This window comes from Mesoplodon mirus (genome assembly GCF_964341445.2).
Source record: "Mesoplodon mirus genome assembly, chromosome: 7".
NCBI lineage: Eukaryota > Metazoa > Chordata > Mammalia > Artiodactyla > Ziphiidae > Mesoplodon > Mesoplodon mirus.
The window spans coordinates 4,607,371-4,626,526 of NC_138983.1; the positions used below are offsets into that span (position 1 = coordinate 4,607,371).

The 19,156-nt window shown below is 61.0% G+C and overlaps 1 protein-coding gene and 1 pseudogene across 6 annotated transcripts in view; one reads left to right on the plus strand and one right to left on the minus strand.

The window, feature by feature from the left end:
- Positions 1–10,526, minus strand: part of TPCN2 (two pore segment channel 2) — a 31,857-nt gene extending 21,331 nt beyond the window's left edge. For 4 of the 5 annotated variants that reach the window (XM_082626243.1, XM_082626244.1, XM_082626242.1 and 1 more), the window contains exons 1-5: positions 10,363–10,526; positions 5,793–5,857; positions 4,989–5,065; positions 4,450–4,627; positions 3,012–3,128 (exon numbers count right to left, since the gene is read on the minus strand). In XM_082626243.1, the coding sequence (XP_082482369.1) occupies positions 3,012–3,128; positions 4,450–4,627; positions 4,989–5,065; positions 5,793–5,857; positions 10,363–10,474 (549 nt within the window). In that variant the 5' untranslated portion in view covers positions 10,475–10,526. The remainder of the gene's footprint in view (positions 1–3,011; positions 3,129–4,449; positions 4,628–4,988; positions 5,066–5,792; positions 5,858–10,362) is intronic. The other variant, XM_082626246.1, reaches the window with a different exon arrangement.
- Positions 10,527–10,546: 20 nt separating this feature from the next.
- LOC309808722 (serine/threonine-protein kinase TAO2-like) lies at positions 10,547–18,152 on the plus strand (annotated as a pseudogene). Its single transcript has 6 exons — positions 10,547–10,675; positions 13,529–13,600; positions 13,806–15,502; positions 15,597–15,788; positions 16,114–16,351; positions 17,060–18,152. The product of its transcript is annotated as a serine/threonine-protein kinase TAO2-like (transcript).
- The last annotated feature ends 1,004 nt before the right edge of the window (positions 18,153–19,156 follow it).

Here is a 19,156-nt window from a genome sequence, read left to right on the forward strand (position 1 = left end):
GCTCACCCACGACCCGCTCGCTGCTCCTGGGCGAAAGCTCCAGTCTCGGGGCCCATATCGAGAGTCTTTCAGCCCGTCCCCCAGGCCGAGCAGGAGCTAGAGGTCCAGCCGCACCCACTCCCCGGCTGCTGAGCCCTCGCCTGTAGTCAGACACAGACCAGAGCACGGCTTCATCCAGATGCAATCACCCCACCCAACCCAAGCCACCGAGGGCCTTCCCAATGGCTGGGGCCACATCACTGCCACGGATGCAGGGAACACATGTGAAGGGTGGGAAAACGTTCCCACGTGACCTGCCTGCAAGGAGAGCCAGCCCAGTGCCAGCTAAGCCCCTGACGAGGCTTAAATCACACCGAGAATCACAGCCTAGGCCTCTGAGCCTTTAGAAAGAAGCTACCAACTAATCTGCAGAGAACTAGTCTCTTATGAGAGACAGCCACGGCAGTCATGACTACGGCCTATCACCTGACCAGCAGACCATGTGTGACCTGACCCTCCAGCCACAAGGCTGGGGAAGCAGGACTCCATCAGGTGCAAAAGGACAGGAAAGACAAGACTGGAGCAGGTCAGAGGCCCCAGTCCTCCCGCAGGCCCCGAGGCCGGGGGAGCTCTTGAAGCCAGCTGGCCACGGAGCAGCACCTTGGGCTTGGTGTGCAGACAGTTCTGGGTGATGGGCCAGTCCCAGCCAGAAGTGGATGGCGTGTGGCGTTACAACCTCCACGGGAAAGTACCCTAGCGACAGTCCCACGGTGGGAGCTTTACAAAGGGCAGGGTCCACCCTGTACGGACCAGAAACGTAATGACTCCCAGGGGGTCAGGGCCATGGAAAGAACAGTCTGGGTGTCTGGGGACGAGACCGTCCGAGAGGACACGTGTGGGTGGGCAGAGAGTGCCCCCACCACGAGGCAGGAGGAAGAGGCTCTCTGGACAGATGACACGTCTGTGGACGTCCTCAGCCCCTCCCCTGGCCACCCCACACCGATCTCCACAGGCCACAAAGTGGCCACAGAGCAGGGACGGGGGTGACTCCCGGGGCCAACCACATGGACCCCCCCCAGCCAGGCCACTACTGGGGGCCCACCCTGCCAGAAGCAGAGCCCAGAGCCGGCCCCCAGGCGGCCCCCACGGGGACCCACCAGCCCCTCCCCAAGCAAGGTCCTCAGCTGTCCTCAGCGGACAAGCAGGCGGGGGTTATGGGCTCTGCCTGCCCTGCCCTCCATGCCTCTCCCAGGACCACCATCTGAGCCTCAGGACCAATGCTACATCCAACCCGGGCACGGCCCACAGCTCCTACTGGCCTTACCACGGCCCTACCCCGAAGCAGCTGGCCTGTGGGAGGGCCTGGTGACCCTGAGGCGGGGCAGGGGGGTGAGGGGGACAGCCCTTTGTGGGGTGGGAAAACCAGCAGAGGCTCTGAGCACTAGGACAAAATGGGAGCAGCAACACCTCCACTCCCCACGCCACAATCCCGGGCCCTGCTGGTCTGGAAGCATCCACTCCTGAGATGCTTCTACCAGGGACGCACACTGGGCCCACTGGGCTGGACCACAACTGTTCATGAAAAAAGGGTTGGGGGCCAGTGTGGGCAAAAAAGTTCCAATTACCAAGGACAGATTGGGATGTTGCTGCCCAGAGGGGCAGGGAGGTCTGCGTCCAACATGAAAAATTATCACAAGACTCCAGTACTAAAAAGCCAGGACCACTGAGGACCCAGGCCCCTTGGGAAGGAAAGTTTGGGTCCCCGTATGAGAGGGCCCAAGGCATGTGGGGCTGGGGCAGGGGGCAGCTGGGCTCCTGGGCCACTAACCAAACAAGGCCTGCGGGTCTTCATGGCCAGTTACACAGACACAGGTTTGTACACAGCAATGGCCCTCCTTCCCCTCACCCTCTTCCTGACCTCACGCAAGGCCCCTTGGTGGTGCTGAGGGTCACAATCCAGCCTTAAAGTGACAAATGCTCAGGTGACATGAGATGGTCACTCAGAAGTAGAGCCGGCGGTGGTTAGGCTGCTGTCTGTCCCCTTTCTGGGGGCGGGTGAGGGCCTCCTCCTTGGTACGAAGAAGGCAGCGCCTTCTCAGGGAGAAGCACGTGCTGTCGCGCTCCTACGCGGCCACGGCGGAGGCATGGGGGCTGCAGGGGGCACTGCGCCCTCCACCCGTCCTGCGGCCCTGCTGGGAGCTGGGCCAGGACCCGCCACTGACACCTCTCCTTCATCGGCCGGCCCTGCCTAGCGGGAGGCAGGAGGCATGGGCTGGGGCCCCGCTGGCTCCCGTCATCTCGCTGCTCCCGCCGGCGGCACCCAGGGTGTCCAGCGTCCCCCTCCTCCAGCACCCCCAGAACCAGCATCAGGGTCACGCCTCCTGGAGGAGGCAGCACCCCGTCCCCAGAGGGCAGGGTCCCAGCTCTCGGAGCCCCTCCCCTGAGCTTCCAGGCTCTATAACCCCAATTTCCTTCCTTTCCTCCCCTAGCCCCAGGTTAGGGGGGCAGCGGGGTTGCTGCCTGCAGTTCCGTGTTCACCGGACCCCCTTCTCGATTTCTTGCTTACTCAACCCCTGTCTGAGGCCCTATGTTAAATTCTCTCGACTAAAGCACCTGATGGGCTTCTGTGTCCCCGACCAGCCCTGATGGCTCAGGACGTCTCCAAACCAACTGCTCCCAGCTCTGCTCTATCAATTCACAGGGCGATGCTTCTGGGTGTTCGGGGGGAACAAAGATGCTGTCGTCAGCAAGGCTGGGGGCTGCCAGCTCGGCTGAGGCAGGGCAGGAACCCTGGAACTCGCCCCCAGGGCCCCGCGCCTCCCCTAGGCCTCAGTGTCTTCATCTGCAAGATGGGGACAAGGCTCCCTGGCCCGTGGGTGACTGACGGGCTCTGGAGGGCGGGCAGAGCCGGGCAGGTGGGCCAGACGGATGCAGGCCCTCGGGACTCCCGCCCACCGTTCACCTGGGCAGCTGCGTCCCCCCAACCCCCAGAGCGCCCCGCCTCCCCCCTTCAGAGTCGCCTCGCCACCTACCTCCTGACACATGAGGCTCAGCGACACGATCCAGTCCACGAAAGACACGAGCAGCACCACGAGGTAGGCCAGCAGCCAGGGGTTCTTCCGAAACTGGGCCCACCCAACCAGGTAGCTCTGCAAGAGGGACGCAGCTGAGCCGGGGGGTGGCCACACAGACCGCAGCCGGGCAGCCGGTCTGAGGCCCGCGATGCACGCAGGCGAGGCTAGGCAGCCTCAGCGAGGAGCACAGTCCCCACGTGACTCAGAGCAGGAAGCTGAGCAACGGTCAGAAGGCCCACGGTCCTCGCCCAGCCTGCTCGTGACCCCGGGCAACCCGTGACCCCGGGCAGCTCGTGACCCCGGGCAGCCCGTGACCCCGGGCTCCGCACTGACCGGCTCCAGCCCGTGTCCTCACGGGTAATGGGGTCCCTGCCTGTCCTACCTACCCAACCACCACTGTAGCTTGTGCCTAGGAATCGTTCCGGAAAAGACTAGGAATCTGACCAGATGCGCGGGGGACGTGCCTTGGGAAGGCGGGAGTTTATCACCTGTTCAGCGCACCTAACTGCCCTTTCCCATCACTGACCCCCGCCAGAGGTCACAGCTTGCAGATAAAAACATGTGCTCTCTCTCACCTTTCGAGACTTCCCAAATGGACCAACCATTCCAAACAGGCTAATGAGAACTTCTAACCAGTTTCAGTTCCAGTTTAAAAACCCCCAGACCTCCTAACCACATTATAGGCTAAAAAAGAAGAAATAAGAAACTGCCGGGGCCCTCAGTCACACACACATGCACCAACGCTCACCCACGTCCCTCGGGGTCAGGCCACAGAGGCCAAACCACCCTGCAAGGGGGTGCCCTGCAGGCACGGTGTGGACGTGCACATAGGCCCGGGGCTGGAGCAACGGAATCGCTGTTGTTTGTTAGAAGTGACAGAAGGCGTGGCCAGTGGTACAACCTGCGTCCCAATGGGAAGTCGCTACAGCTCTGAAGCCCTGACACAGCTCAGCTCACGCAAGCAAGGCAGGGCCCACCTCCAGCTTCTAGAAGGACCTGCATCACGGAAGCCAGAGCTGCACACGGCCGGGGGTGGGACAGCAGCCCCTCCCCTCCGGGCTTCTCCTCTGTCGGGGCAGGAACGTGGGCCATGGAGAAACGCCCGGTCCCCTCTTGTTCAGCGGGGGTCCCTCCCCACAACGGCACTGCTGGACCCTCGGCCACTCTCTCCCGGGGTCCCGCAAGGCTGTGCGCCCCCGATGGCTCGGCCGTCCCCCATCGGTGGTCTGGGAGGGGGGAGAGCCGTCCAAGAGGCAGCCTAGGCCTCTGCTCTATGGGTCGAAGCACACAGTGGGACAGGCAGCTTGCTCCAGGAGCACGAAAAATAAACCCAGGAAGCAGCAGCCGGGCCAGGAGGGCGCGGGTCCCAACCTCAGCACCTGTGCAGCCCCCTCACCTTCACGGAGACGTCGGCCGCGAAGACCAGCAGGCAGAGTGCCTCGACGCCCTCGGTCAGGCCGCAGGGCGGCTCCCAGGGGGCCGGGCGGTAGCGCACATCAGAGGTGCTGGTGAGTGAGGAGGGGGTCTCAATAAAAGCCAAAGCCAGGATCAAGAAAATGGTGAAGCTCAGAAACCTGGAAAGGGACCAAAACTGGTCAGAAGGCAAGAACCACCCACACTCTGGGGCCAAAAAAGGCAGATGAGCAGGCGGGAGGCCTGGAAGGCAGCAGGGCAGACTCCGCAGGTCCAAAGGCCGGAGCCCACACTTCCTGCTCTGTGGCCACTCGTGTGTGTGGTCAGATAACTCGTATCGGTGCAAAACTCAATTGCCGTGGCTGGCCGGAAGGTTCTAGAAAGGAACCCTCACCACAGAGGGGCCGGGCTCTGCTCCGATAAGGAGAGGAGACGGCGGGGAGGGGAGCCTGCCTGCCCCCCAAGACCAGCCCCCCACCCAGGCCCGGCTGCGGGAGCCCTGCGGCGCGCGTGCACTCTCACCACTGGCTCATGCTGGAGTAGTACCATCGGTACAGCCACAGAGACCTGGCGTCCACGCGGTGGTTGATGGAGCGATACTGGAAGTGAAGGTCACGCGGGGCACGTGAGGGTCCCCTCTGTGCCACACAGCACAGCCAGCCCCGTGCAGGGCACCCCTCTCACCCACGACAGGCCCGAGGCAGGGACACAGGCTGGGGATCGCAGGGTCCACCTCCACTCAGTACAAGGACCAGGGGCTCGTCGGGACCCAGCAGCGTCAGACCCTCCCAAGCTGCAAGGTTTCCCCAGGGCCGGCAGGTGGACAGACACTTGCTGGCTGGATGCACAGCTGTGCCCTGTCTGTGAGGCTCTCCCGTCCTCTGTGCAAGGCTGACCCCACCCCACCTCAGCTGTGTCACCATGCAGGACGCCCCCGGCCTCATCCCCCAAGCGGGGCACTGATGGCTTCTACAGTCTGTTTCCCTAATTAAGCCTGTGTGTCGTCTGCAGGCAGGGGAAGGTCTTGCCACCTTTGGGCATCTTTCACGGGACCGAGATCAGGGCAGCACACGACAGGCCCTCGGCAGGTGGTGAATCAGTGAAATGAGGGACGAGGGACCCAGAAGAGCACCCAGCACATGTCTCCTTAAGGGGGACTTGAGGGGACCACGCCCCAAAGCCCAGTCATCGCAGCTACAATGGCCACATGGTCCAGCAACCGCAGCCCTGGCCCCAGGATGGCAGGAGTGAAGGGGCCAGTGGGGCAGCCATCGTGCAGTCCCCACGAGCCCCAGGGACAAACCGCCGGGAGCAGGAGCCGCCCACCTGGATGGCGTCTTCGATGAAGACCACAGCCTGGTCCAAGCACAGATCCCGCCTGGCCACGGCACCTGCGGGCGGAGGGGACATGTAGGGTGAGGAGGGGGCTCGGGAGCCGCTCACCCGCTACAGGGCCACTGGGAGCAAGGCAAGAACCCGGCTGCATTCTTTCCAAGGCTCTGGAACGAGACGCCTCTTGCCCGGCAGCGTGTGTGTGCACGCCCACAGGGCAGGACCCCCGAGGGCTGGGCCCCAGGTGGGGCACGGGCTCTGGGCCCAGAGGAAGAGCAGTTCCCGCGGTCCCCACCCCCTGGGGTGGAGTGGCAGAGGGCACAAAGCAGCCAGTGAGCCGAAACCAGGCTCAGGGGTCTCAGACCCCGGCTCCCCACCTACTGGCTCAAAGGCTGAGGGCCGTGGGCTTAAGCTCACTGTGCCCATCTCCCCCTGTCAAATGGGGGTGTTTGGGCTTCCCTGGTGGCGCAGTGGTTGAGAGTCCGCCTGCCGATGCAGGGGACACGGGTTCATGCCCCGGTCTGGGAAGATCCCACATGCCACGGAGCGGCTGGGCCCGTGAGCCATGGCCGCTGAGCCTGCACGTCCGGAGCCTGTGCTCCGCAACGGAGAGGCCAAAGCAGTGAGAGGCCCGCGTACTGCAAAAAAAAAAAAAAAAAAAATGGGGGTGTTAACAGCCACACAGCCTGGCCCCCAGTGCACGTGCGGGACCCCCAGGGCTGGCCCGGCACACAGAACGTGCTCATAGCCACCCTTCTGCACCGTCCCGCCACCAGCCTCCAGGTGACCTTTGTCAGGACGCTGCACCCCAGCTTACGCGACTGTAAGGTGGGGCAGCGCTACCGGCCTACCCCCTCACCAAACAAGATCACAGATTTAACACTCACACAGGAAGATGATATCTAGAAGCCTGAGGCGCTGCGGGACCCTCCATCAAACACTGAGCGCTAAGAAGGACCTTCTGAGGCCATCGTGGCCCCCTGCTTGTGTCACGGGCCCACAGGGCCAGGCGACCGCAACCGAGTGACCCCGAGGGTGGGAGCCGAGGAAACCTTCACCAACCAGGGACTGGGGTCCTCGGGGCCAAGGAGGCTGGGGTGGTGCAGGTTCCTGACTAGGAGGGGCCTTCAGGACAAGTCACATGGCTCAAACCTCTGGTCTGTCACCTTGGCCTAGGGTTCTGCCCACCACGTGGTGGGCAGCTTTGCACAGAAGCCTGATGTAAAGGGCCAAGAAAGGCATGAGGAGCCGCAGCTCACAGGACAAAGGACCGCCCCCCAGAGAGGCCCCGGAGAGGGCGCAGCCCAGGCCCCCGGGGGAGCACAGCCGGCACACAGCCCCCAGCAGCTCCCAGATCCGGGCTTGGAAACGAGGTGAACAGGCCTGTCAGCATTTCTGTTGAAGATTCTACTTTCACATCTGCCCTTGAGCCCAGCAGCTGCCCAAACTGCCCTTAACCGGTACCGAAAGATGCAGAGATGTCGAGGCCAGAGGCGGGGGAGGCTGGGCACCTGGGCAGAGCTCCGGGCCCCTGCCCACTCTGCCTGCCGACTCCAGGGACGCAGCTGCCGCTGTCCTCAGGGCCTGTGCCCAGCGGGGACGCGGGGGACCCTGGACAGAGACAGGAGGCTGGACTCTGTCCTGTCTCTGCCATCATCTTGCTGTGTCACCCAGAAACAGCACCCTCCTCCGTCTGGGCCACAGATTCCTCCCATGGACGACCTCCATGCTCACGTGAGGGGCCGAAAAGTTCTCCCATGGAGGCTCTGAGGGTGGCGACTGCCTGCTTCCCCTGGAAGCGTCCCGGGAATGCTGTGATGTGAAGGCACCCTGTTTTGTCCCCTGCTGTGCCCACAGGACAGCGTGGGGCTCGGCACACAGCAGCCCGCAAGTCCCACTGACCGACTGAATGAACAGCCGAGGGGAGCCTGGGAGGGCAGGGTGGTCTGAGGGGCCGCAAGAGGCCCCATGTCACCAAATCCCCGGGTGAGAATGGGACTCAGCCTGGAGAGATCCAAGGAGACAAGCTTCCTGGATAAGCAGAGACAGGCAGCCAGGGCCCCCAGAGCTCGCTCCAGGACCAGGACTGAGTGCAGCGGAAGGGGCTCCCTCTGGCCACCCGGCCCTCAAGGCACAAAACCTCAGGAAAGCCATCCCACGCCGCTCTGCGGCCCCGACAGCAGCCTCCCTTTCCCATCCTGCGGTGGCCGGAGGGATCCTGTCACAGACCCTCAGATGGCAATCACAGCTTTCTGTGGGTCCCCACTGCTCCAGGATAAAGTCCACACTCCACCCCCAGCCCGGCAGCTCGGGGGGCACACCCCGCCCGCCTGCCCGCCTCCTCCCCTGCTGCTTCCTCCACCCTGTGCCCTCCGCGCCACTCACCCTGAACTTGGCTCCACCAAGGCCAAGCTCTCCAAAGCCTCCCAGCCTGTCAGCCCTACCAGGAGCACTGTCCCCCAGCTTGGCGTCTAGGGACTCATTGCCTCAGGTGGTGATCAGCTGTCAGCGCCCCCCCACCACTGTAGAATGTCGGAGCACAGAGAACCTAGGGGCTCGAACACCTCAGCCCTGCACTGGTCCCCCTGCCCCAAGCCTGCCCTCCCAACATTCCAGAATAAAGCCCCCTTCCCCTCTGACTCCAGCCCCTGCCCACTCCCCACTACCTGGGTGTGGTTCTGACTAGCGGCCTCTGTGACCCTGGACAAGCCCCTTACCCTTTCTGTGCCTCAGTTCCTGCAGGTCCTACACAACAGGACTGATGGGCAGGCTGAATGGGTTACTGTAGCTAAAGTGCTGTGCACAGTAAGCTCTTCATAAACATTTGCTACTATCATTATTCTCAAAGCCTCTTCTATGGCACAGTGACCCTTGTCCTCTGACTTTTCCATAACCAGTAAGAGGGTAATTCCCTGACCAGGAACAGGAAGAGAAAACGAGTATCCCCACCCTGTGGTCATGGCCCATGAGGTGGGGCTGGGTCTGGACCTGACCACCGGGCCCACTGGGGTCCACGGGGCACGCAGCAGCAGCCCTCCCCTACCCTTGTCGGTAGGAGAGGCCAGCTAGCTGCAGACAGGCGGACCCTGAGCTCAGGGTCCCATCCAGGAGCCTCGCACGGGAGCTGGACAGAAACTGAATGAGGGTCTTCAGAGCCTGGCTGGACAGCCTGACCAGGGAAATCCAGAACACAGAGTGTCCTGTCCATGTCCTCAGGAGCCCCCACCAAGGCCACGGCGTCGGGACAAAAAGCCGTCCCCAGGCTCCCCCCTCACCAGCCACACTGCCTGCCCCGGCTCCTGTCTCTAGGGTGGGTCTCATCTGCCCTCCATGCACTCTCCCGGGGCTGGACCTGCAGTGGTCACAGTTCTCCACCCAGAATGGCCATCAGCACTGACGCGCACCAGCTCTGCCACCTGGCCGGGCACCTGGACTCTCTCTGATTCCTCACAACGCCCCGACCACCCCCCTTTTATTGAGACTCAGAAAGGTTAGGCAACCTGCCAAGGTCACACAGCCGGGAAGTGGCCTCCCGGCGCAAAGGCTGCATCCCCTGAATGCCACCATGTCCAGGGCCACGGGAGGTCTGGCACGGACTGGACGGAGAACTTTCCCAGCACAGCCTCTCAGATGGGCAGGTGGGCATGTTTTCCATCTCCTGTCAGGGACCCGCCCCAATAATCCCAGGACAGGGACACACTGCGGACCCCTCCCCAACAGAGGAGGAAAGTGAGCCCAGAGACAGAAGGTGGCCTGGAAGGAGCACCCAGTGTGGGTGCCTGCAGCGGCTGAGACAGATCCCAGGTCTATGTTCTTGGACAGGTCCTGGACACTCTCTGGGCCTCAGTTTCCCCCTCTGCAAAACGAGGCTGAGGCCCTTCCATCCGTAACCCGGCACCCAGTGTCCTTGGGGTCTGCCAGGGACAGAAGACTTCACCCTCCCCGCCCTCCTTGGGATTCAGCAATCTCTCTGCGGGTAAACAGGAAGAGCAGGATGGAGCTGCAGAGAAGGAAGGAAGGAAGCCGCCCCGGTCTGGGGAGGCCTGCCCCAAGCCGACGCTGAAGGAGGAGCCTCACAATTCACTCCCAGCTGGGTTCGAATCCCACCTCGACCACTTCCTGGCTGTGTGACCTTGGGTAGGGGAACGCCCCTCTCTGTGCCTCACTTTCCCCCTAAGAACTGGGGAAAACGGAAGTGCTTCCTCCTAGGAATCACCAAGGCGATGCACGGAAAGCACGAGGCCCCGGGCGCACCGAGGGGGCTGCAGGGGCCTGGCTGCCCCTGGGCTGAGCGAGGCGTCTCAGCCCGACCGGTCGGCGGCAGGGCGCGACCCCGCAGAATCTGGCTGAAGCCCGCGCCCTGGCCTGGGCCGGGGTCCGCACAGCGCAGCCGCCCCGCCCTCGGGAAGGCGGCTCCCTGGCGCGCCGCGCCGCCCGGGCCCGCTCGGACCTCGGCCGGGGGAGCGGGGCGCGCCCGCAGGGACAGCAGTGACGCGGCGCGGTCCGGCGGGACCCCCACGCGCCACCCCTGAGCGGCCCGGCCCCTCCCCAGGCCGCGGCTCACCAGGGCCGACTTGGACGCTGTGACAGGAGGGTACGCCCTCCGGGAAATCGCGGCCACTGCCGCCGCGGGTCCGGCTCAGAAGGGGCTCCGATTCCTCCCGGGGGTCCGCCATGGGGTCACAGCCGGCCACCCGGACCTCACACAAACACAAGACGCGAGCGCCGAGCTCCACTGCGCAGGCGCAATGTCCCCGCCGCCGGGGTTCGGGAGGAGGCGGGGACAGCCCTGTGATGTACGGGACGCTCCTTCCTACCAGCCAATGAAGATGGAGATCTTGCTCTTGGAGGCGGGGATTAGCCGACCGCGCCTCCTGGTAGGTGGGGCTCAGCTTCCTTCCATCAGGGAAGGGCTCTAAGGACCCTCCTGGGGCTGGAAGGAAGGCCTTCTCAAAGGGTGGTCCCCGACCAGCTCCGTCAGCATCACGTGGGCACGGGTTAGAAATGCACATTCTTGGGCCGCCTCAGACCCGCTGAATCGGAAACTCGGGGCAGGGCCCAGGAATCTGTGTTTTGCATGTGACTTTTGGGTACATGGGAGTGACGCCAAAGGTCATCCCCCCAAATGCAATTTGAGTTTACCCTCTGATAATGAAATTAGGGAGGTTAATTGTAATTGAGGGTAAAGTTTATAATGACAAGTGATACATCTGAAAAAAATATTTACACTATATATAAAAAGTATTTCCAACATTAATATGTAAAGAGCTTTTTTTCTATTGCTGCAGTGACACATTACAACAAATTTAGCTTAAAACAACTCCCACTTATTATCTCTAAGCCCTGGAGGTCAGAAGTCCATTGGCTGGGCAGGGTTCTCATCTCAAGGCCTCAGGAGGCCAAAGTCAAGGTTTCAGCCCACCTGGGCTAGGCTCATCCAGGTGGGTGGCAGATTCACTGCCATGGGGCTAGGACTGAGGTACCCATTTCTTCTCTTTTTTATAAAGTTATTTATTTTATTTATTTATTTTTGGCTGCGTTGGGTCTTCGTTGCTGCGCACGGGCTTTCTCTAGTTGCAGCGAGCGGGGGCTACTCTTCCTTGCAGTGCGCGGACTTCTCCTTGCAGTGGCTTCTCTTGTTGTGGAGCACAGGGTCTAGGCGCACGAACTGTAGTTCAGTAGTTCTGGCACGTGGGCTCAGTAGTTGTGGTGCACAGGCTTAGTTGCTCCATGGCATGTGGGATCTTCCTGGACCAGGGCTCAAACCCCTGTCCCCGGAAGTGGCAGGCAGATTCTTAACCACTGTGGCACCAGGGAAGCCTTGAGGTACCCATTTCTTTCTAGGTGTTGGCTGGGGGTCATTCTCGGCTCCTAGAGGCTACTGCATTCCTTTACTTATGGCCCCCTCCATCATCGGAGCCAGGAAGAGAGCACTGAATCCTCCCATGCTTTGAATTAGATGCTTCAAGATGCAGCAAGGTGCTTCCAATCCTTTTGACCTCCCCCTCTGCAGCATCTCTTTGCTTTTAAGGGCTCATGTGATTACACTGGACACATGGGGTAATCCAGGATAATCTCCTTAGTTTAAAATCAGCTGATTAGTACCCTTAATTACATCTGGAAAATCTCTTTTGCCATCTAACTGACCATAACCACAAGCATGATGGGGAGGAGGAGGTCATGGGGCCCATAATTCTGCCTCCCATAGAGCTCTTAAAAATCAGTAAGAGATTATAAAGCAGAAACTAACACACCATTGTAAAGCAATTATACTCCAATAAAGATGTTAAAAAAAAGGAGAAAAAAATTAGTAAGAGGGACCTCCCTGGTGGCGCAGTGGTTAAGAATCCACCTACCAATGCAGGGGATGCAGGTTCGAGCCCTGGTCCGGGAACTAAGATGCTGCGGGGCAACTAAGCCCACCTGCCACAACTACGGAGCCCACGCGCTCTGGAGCCCGTGCACCACGACTAGAGAAGCCTGCATGCCGCAACGAACTTCCTGCGTGCCACAACGGAAAGACCTGAGGCAGCCAAATAAATAAATTAACGTTTTTTAAAAATCAGTAAGAGGGGCTTCCCTGGTGGCGCAGTGGTTGAGAATCTGCCTGCTAATGCAGGGGACACGGGTTCGAGCCCTGGTCTGGGAGGATCCCACATGCCGCGGAGCAACTAGGCCTATGAGCCACAACTACTGAGCCTGCGCGTCTGGAGCCTGTGCTCCGCAACAAGAGAAGCCGCGATAGTGAGAGGCCCGCGCACCGCGATGAAGAGTGGCCCCCGCTCGCCACAACTAGAGAAAACCCTTGTACAGAAACGAAGACCCAACACAGCAAAAATAAATTAATTAATTAATAAACTCCTACCCCCAACATCTTCTTTAAAAAAAAGAAAAAATCAGTAAGAAAAAGACTAAATTCCCCCTAGGTGGGAAAGGGGCAAAGGGTAAGAACCAGAAGTACACAAAAGAAGAAATATGAATAATGAATGCTCGAAGCAAAGCTCCACCTCATTAGAATACAGGCATGCAAATTAAAATAACAATGAAATCCTTGAGCCCATCACTTGGCAAGTGTTTAAAAGATGATAGCTCTGGAGGGCAGGAGTGTGGTTACCCCAGGAGGGTAGAGAGAAATCACAGGATGCGTTCATGGGTTTGGTTTGGTTTTTCCTTAAACAATCTGCATGCATTTTAAAACCTAGAAAAGGCTCCCGCCCTGTCTCCATCTTGGAATTGGGAGGAAGAGGGAGAGAGACACTGGGACGAGACCGGGGCTGTGGTCAGGAGAGAGGCCGAGACTGAGAAGAGGAGAGGGGCAGGGGGCATCGGCACCGCCCTCAGCTACGATCTTTCAGCTGTCCTCGGGAGAGAGAACGGGAAAGGGAGGGGGCCGGGGCGGGAGTCGGGGCTCTCACCCTCCGACTCCGGTGTGAGAGGGGCTGTGCCGTCAGAAGTCCACGGGGGAGGCCCCCTATCAGTGGCCAAAGACCTGGGGCTCAGTCCCCTCCGTCCCGAGTTTCCGGGCCTGACCCCACACTTCTCAAATATCTGGGTCTCAGCTCCTGAGATTCCAGATATCTGGGACTCCTCTATAAACCTGGGGCTCTGTTCCTCAGGATTTCAAATATCTGGGGTTCAGGACCCTGCGTGCACCAGTATCCGGGGTTCATTGCCCACGAGTTCAAATATCAGATTCGGCCTCCCCCCACGTTCAAATATCTGGGGTTCAGACCCCACAATCAGATATCTGGGATTCAGCAACCGGCGCCCTCGAGGAGGAGGAGGACTGGACCACGCACGAGGTCAGACCAGGTTGTCACCCCCTCCCCTCCAGGGGAAGCTTCCCCACGGGCCCCTCAGGAAGGAGCGGGAGGATGGGGGAAGAGGCGGCAAGGGGAAAGCTCTCCTTGGCCCTCTCCCTGCTTGGCAGAGCCGTTGGCGGACCCCAGGAGGAGGTGGAGGCTCTGGGCACCAGAGTGACCCCAACAGGTCAAGCCCCACTCTCAGGACCCCCAGGGGCCACCAGGCCGGGCCCGGAGCCTGAAGGACCCCTACGTGGCTGAGCTCTTCTTCAAGGACGACCCGGAAAAGCTCTTCTCTGACCTCCGGGAAATTGGCCATGGCAGCTTTGGAGCCGTGTACTTTGCCGGGAATGTCCGGAATAGTAGGGTGGTGGCCATCAAGAAGATTCTACAGTGGGAAGCAGTCAAATGAGAAACGGCAGGACGTCGTCAAGGAGGTGCGGTTCCTACAGACGTTCCAGCATCCCGATGCCATTCAGTACCGGGACTGTTACCGGAGGAAGCACATGGTTTGGGTGGTGGTGAAGTATCGCCTGGGCTCAGCTTCTGACCTTCTAGAAGTGCACAAGAGGCCCCTTCAGGAGGTGGAGATTGCAGCTGTGAACCACAGGGCCCTTCGCGGCCTGGCTTACGTGCACTCCCACAGCGTGATCTGTAGGGATGTGAGGCTGGAAACATCCTGCTGTCAGAGCCAGGCTTGGTGAAACTGGGGGCCTTCGGCTCTGCATCCGTCATGGCACCTGCCAACTCCTTCGTGGGCGCCCTGTACTGGATGGCTCCAGAGGTGATCCTGGCCATGGATGAGGGGGCAGGATGATGGCAAGGTGGATGTCTCGGTCCTGAGGCACAACCTGCGCCGAGCTGGCGGAATGGAAACCACCGCTGTTTCACATGAATGCGATGAGTGCCTTATACCACATTGCAGAGAGCGAGTGCCCCGTGCTCCAGTCAGGACACTGGTCTGAGTACCTCCGGAATCTTGTCAACTCCTGCCTTCAGAAAGTCCCACCAGACAGACCAACATCAGAGGTTCTTCTGAAGCACTGCTTTGTGCTCCGGGAGCAGCCACCCGCAGTCATCATGGACTTAATCCAGAGGACCAAGGGTTCGGGACCTAGACAACGTGCAGTACCGCAAGATGAAGAAGATACTATTGCAAGAGGCGCCCAGTGGCCCTGGCGCTGAGGCCCCAGAGGAGGAGGCTGAGCCCTCCATGCAGCGGGCCGAGACACGGGCCGGTCTAGAGAGCCCTCCAGCCAGAGCAGCTCAGTCAACAGCCTGGCAGACACCTCTGACAAGGAGGCACAAGGCCCTGAAGCCCGGGACACGGCCACGATGCAGGAGGGCGAGCACGCCGTCGTCTCCCACAGCTCCATCGTCCACCGGCTGCCGGGCTCCGACAGCCTCTGTGACGACCCCTACCCGCCAGCGATGAGCCCGGGCCCTCTCCAGCCACCTGCAGCCCTGGCTCCCACATCCACCACCGCTTCTGCCTGCCGATGGGCCTACTGCCGCAGCCGGGACCGCTCTGCCACCATCCGGGCTGCCTGCCTGCTCAGCCGTCAGACCCGGGAGCGTGGGCAGGACTCAGCCCTGCGGCAGCAGCTGCAGGCAGAGGCGACGACAGCACCGGACACCGCTGCTGGCGTCGGGGCTGAGGTTGAGGGCCGAGCCTCGGGAGCAGGAGGTCGAGGCGCGGCGGGCTGGTTTTGGGGCTGAGGCCGAAAAGCTGTCAAGGCGGCACCAGGCTATGGGCGAGAAGGCGGTGCGAGCTGCCCAGGCTGAGGCGGGTAAGTGCCAGCAGCACGTCCGTCCTCGGGCAGCAAAAGGAGGAGCCGGCCGCCCTGCCGGAGGCGCAGAAGCGAGCCTACAAGCTTCGGTAGGCAGGTCCAGCTGAAGGAGGTGGGCTGGGGCTGCAGCGGTGGGTGGGGTTGACGGAGGGTGAGGCGGGCCCTGACCTCCTTGCTGCCCCGCTGCCCTCGCCGAGGAGCGCCAGAAGCCCAGCACTCCCAAGCGGGAGAAGCCTGGGTGGCTTTTGCGGCTGAAGGAGCAGCTACAGCTGCGCCAGGCGGAGGAGGAGGCTGGGCCGCTGCGGCGGCAGCGCCAGGCCTTGGAGCTGCAGTGTCGCCAGTACAAGCGCGAGATGCTGCTGACTCGTCACAGCCTGGACCGGGACCTGCTTCGAGAGGCAGGCCACCCCCTCCCCTGTTCCCCTCCCAGATCCCAGACACCTGCATCCTTTTCCCTTTGCCTCACTTGTGGCGGCCTTTCCCCTCTACCCTCATTCGTGTTACGGCTCGGCTTCTTTTCCACACCTCTTGCGCTTCTCATGCCCGCCAGACCCTGCTAGGTTCCCAGGCCCGCCAGGAGCTTGGCTTCCTTTCACTTCTCATCTGCACCCCGCATCTCCCCACCCTCGGCTCCCTCTGCCAGGGAGTCCTGGGGCTCTCACTTCCTTGACACCAACAAGGCTTTCGGACCAGTTTCTGGGCCCTGCCTCCCTTTTGCCTCAGGACTTGAACAAGAAACAGACACAGAAGGACCTGGAGCGTGCATTGCTGCTACGGCAGCATGAGACCACACGGGAGCCGGAGCTACGGCAGCCCCAAGCCGTACAGCGCACACGGGCCGAGCTCACCCGCCTGCAGCAGCAGACGGAGCTGGGCAACCAGCTGGAGTACAGTAAGCGGCGTGAGCAAGACCGCGGCAGAGCACGCGGCCCAGGTTTGCCAGCAGCCCAAGAGCCTCAAAGTACGTGCAGGCCAGTGTTCCCCGGGCCTCCTGCTCCCTGCTCCTGGGGCTCTGGGACCACCTAACACAGGTACCCTTAAAGAAGAGCAGCCCTGCTAATCTGGCCAGGAGGCAGACGCAAGAATCCTGGGAGGGCTTCCCTGGTGGCGCAGTGTTGAGAATCTGCCTGCCAATGCAGGGGACGCGGGTTCGAGCCCTGGTCCAGGAAGATCCCACATGCCGCGGAACAACTAAGCCTGTGCGCCACAACTACTGAGCCTGCACTCTGGAGCCCGCGAGCCACAACCACTGAGCCCACGAGCCGCAACTACTGAAGCCCGTGAACCTAGAGCCCATGCTCCGCAACAAGAGAAGCCACCGCAGTGAGAAGCCCGCGCACCGCAATGAAGAGTAGCCCCCGCTCACCGTGACTAGAGAAAGCCCGCACACAGCAACGAAGACCCAACACAGCCAAAACTAAAATAAAATAAGTAAATTTTTTTAAAAAGGAGAAGAATCCTGGGAGAGGAGGAGGAAGCAGTTCCAGAGAGGAGGATTCTGGGGAAGGAAGGGGCTGCCTTGGAGCCAGGAGAGCAGAGGATATTGGGGAAAGAATCAGGAACCCCTAGTCCCAGTCCACAAAAACAGAGGAGTTTGGTTGATGAGGAAGTTTGGGGGCTACCTGGGGAGGAGATAGAGGAGAGGAGAGTTCCATCCCCGGCACCCCAGGAGAGGAGCCCCATGGGCCAGGAGGCATCCGGGGAATGGAGGTTGTGGTTCGGGAAGGAGGATGGTAGCCTCTTGGATGAGGAGTTGGAGCTTGGCTGGATCCAGGGTCCAGCAGTGACCCCAGTGCCTGAGGAGGAGGGGGCTCTGTTTAGGACCCCGAGGGATCCTGGAGATGGCTGTCCCTCACCAGACACGCCCCCCAAACCCCTCCCACACGCCTGAGGCCCAGCCCTACTGGCCAGCTCCCTGGACTCCTGTCCCATGGCGTCTTGGCTGGACTCTCCTTTGCAGCGGGGTCCTCCTCTGGCCTCCTGCCCCTGCTACTTCTGTTGCCGCTCCCACTGCTGGCGGCCAGGGCAGTGGTGGCCTGCAGGCAGCCCTGCTGGCACTCGAGGTGGGGGGCTCCTACCTACTTCTTTGTACAGCTCTGCACCTGCCCCCCCTCCCCCGTCTATTCCTACTCCTGGCTCAGGGCAACGCACTGGGGGCCGTCCTCAGTCTGAGCTGGCGCTGAGGCCTCATGGGTGTCCCTCTGGGCCTTGGGGCTGCCTGGCTCCTAGCCTGGCCAGGCCTGGCTCTACCTCAGGCAGCTCTGGCAGCTGGGGGCAAATGGGTGCGGCAGCAGGGCCCCCAGATGCGCCGGGACATCTCTCGACTCTGGTTGCCCGCTCTGCTGCGTCTGTCGCCCATGACCTTCAGGGCTCTATAGGGCCGTGGGGGACCTGGGCCTATTCGCACTCTACCCCAAGACCAACGAGGATGGATGGCTTCCGCAGCCGTCTACCTGTCCCAGGGCCCCGGCAGGGTAATCCTCTAGCCCTGTTGGCAAGGTTTGGGGCCCCGTGCAAGGGCTGGACCTGGCGCCGGGCACAGGCCAGCCAGGGTTTAGCCACCCGCCTGCCCCCCTGGGCCATCCACACACTGGCCAGTGGGCCGTGAGCGGCCCAGCCGTATCCCCCGGCTGCTACCACGCAGCCAGCGCCGGCTAAGCCCCCCTGCTTCGCACCAGCCACCACCAGTGACCCTAGCTGCGCAGAGATCCCGAACCTGCCAGCCCCGGGGCCCCGCCCCCTGGAGGTGTGACCAACTCTAGCTCCTCCCCAGCGCATATCTAGAGCATTGAAAATGCACTTCATCTACCACTACTCAGTGAAGTTTCTCCAGTCCCAGTCCCCTCCTCCCTCTCAGCGCTCCTTCCTCGGTACGCTTGCCCACCTCACCCCTAGCTGTTTGGGCCTCTAGGCAGGCAGCGTCATCTGCCGTGGAGTCCGGAGATCATATCTGGGGTTCTCCTGATGCCCCCCTCCCCACCCTAAGTTATTTCTGTTCGGCCCCGTGTGCGCTCTTCCTCGCCCGGGGGTGGCAGTGGGTGGGAAGAGTCCTGTGTTTTTTTTTTCTCCCTTTGGTTTTGTTTTTCCGTCTCCCTTCCAACCTTTCCCCCACCAAAAAAAGAAAAAAGACAAACACACATAAAATACCTGAGCAGAACTGTAAAAAAAAAAAAAAAAATTAAATTAAATAAATAAATAAAACCTAGGAAAAAGTAAGACATTTTTGTTCTGAAAAAGGAAATAATAGATGCACACAGCCCTTTGCAAAAATGGCCCATCCCCCAAGGACTTGTCTTTACTGCAATTAAAGAATCCCTTTGATGTTCGCACAAACTCATGAGGCCTGAGTGGAATGCAGCGCCAGGTAAGCATTTACATGGACTTTATGGAGTCAGTCAAGGCTGGTTTGGATGCAGGTGGGGTTAACAGAAGGAGTGCTCATAAAAGGGGAGAGAGAAACAAGGTTTCTCAGATGCCAGTGTATGCCCCTGTACCACCAAACTGACCGTGGGGTGCAGACAGATGGCCTCTGCGCCAAGTCCAATACTAGCTTTCAGTAAGTAAGCCAGCCTCGCGCTTGGAGGTGCCCGTGGGGAGAGAAAGGGCTGGCGGGGCCCTCTGGGTAGCCGGGTCCTCACGACAGCCTGGTGGTCCCATGTGTGGGTCTCCTGGAGCCCAGGGCACTGACTGAGGGGGACAGGGCCAAGGGAGCAGAGCTGGCCTGGGAGTGAAACCAGAGGGGCACCAGCCTGGCCTCGATGTGACC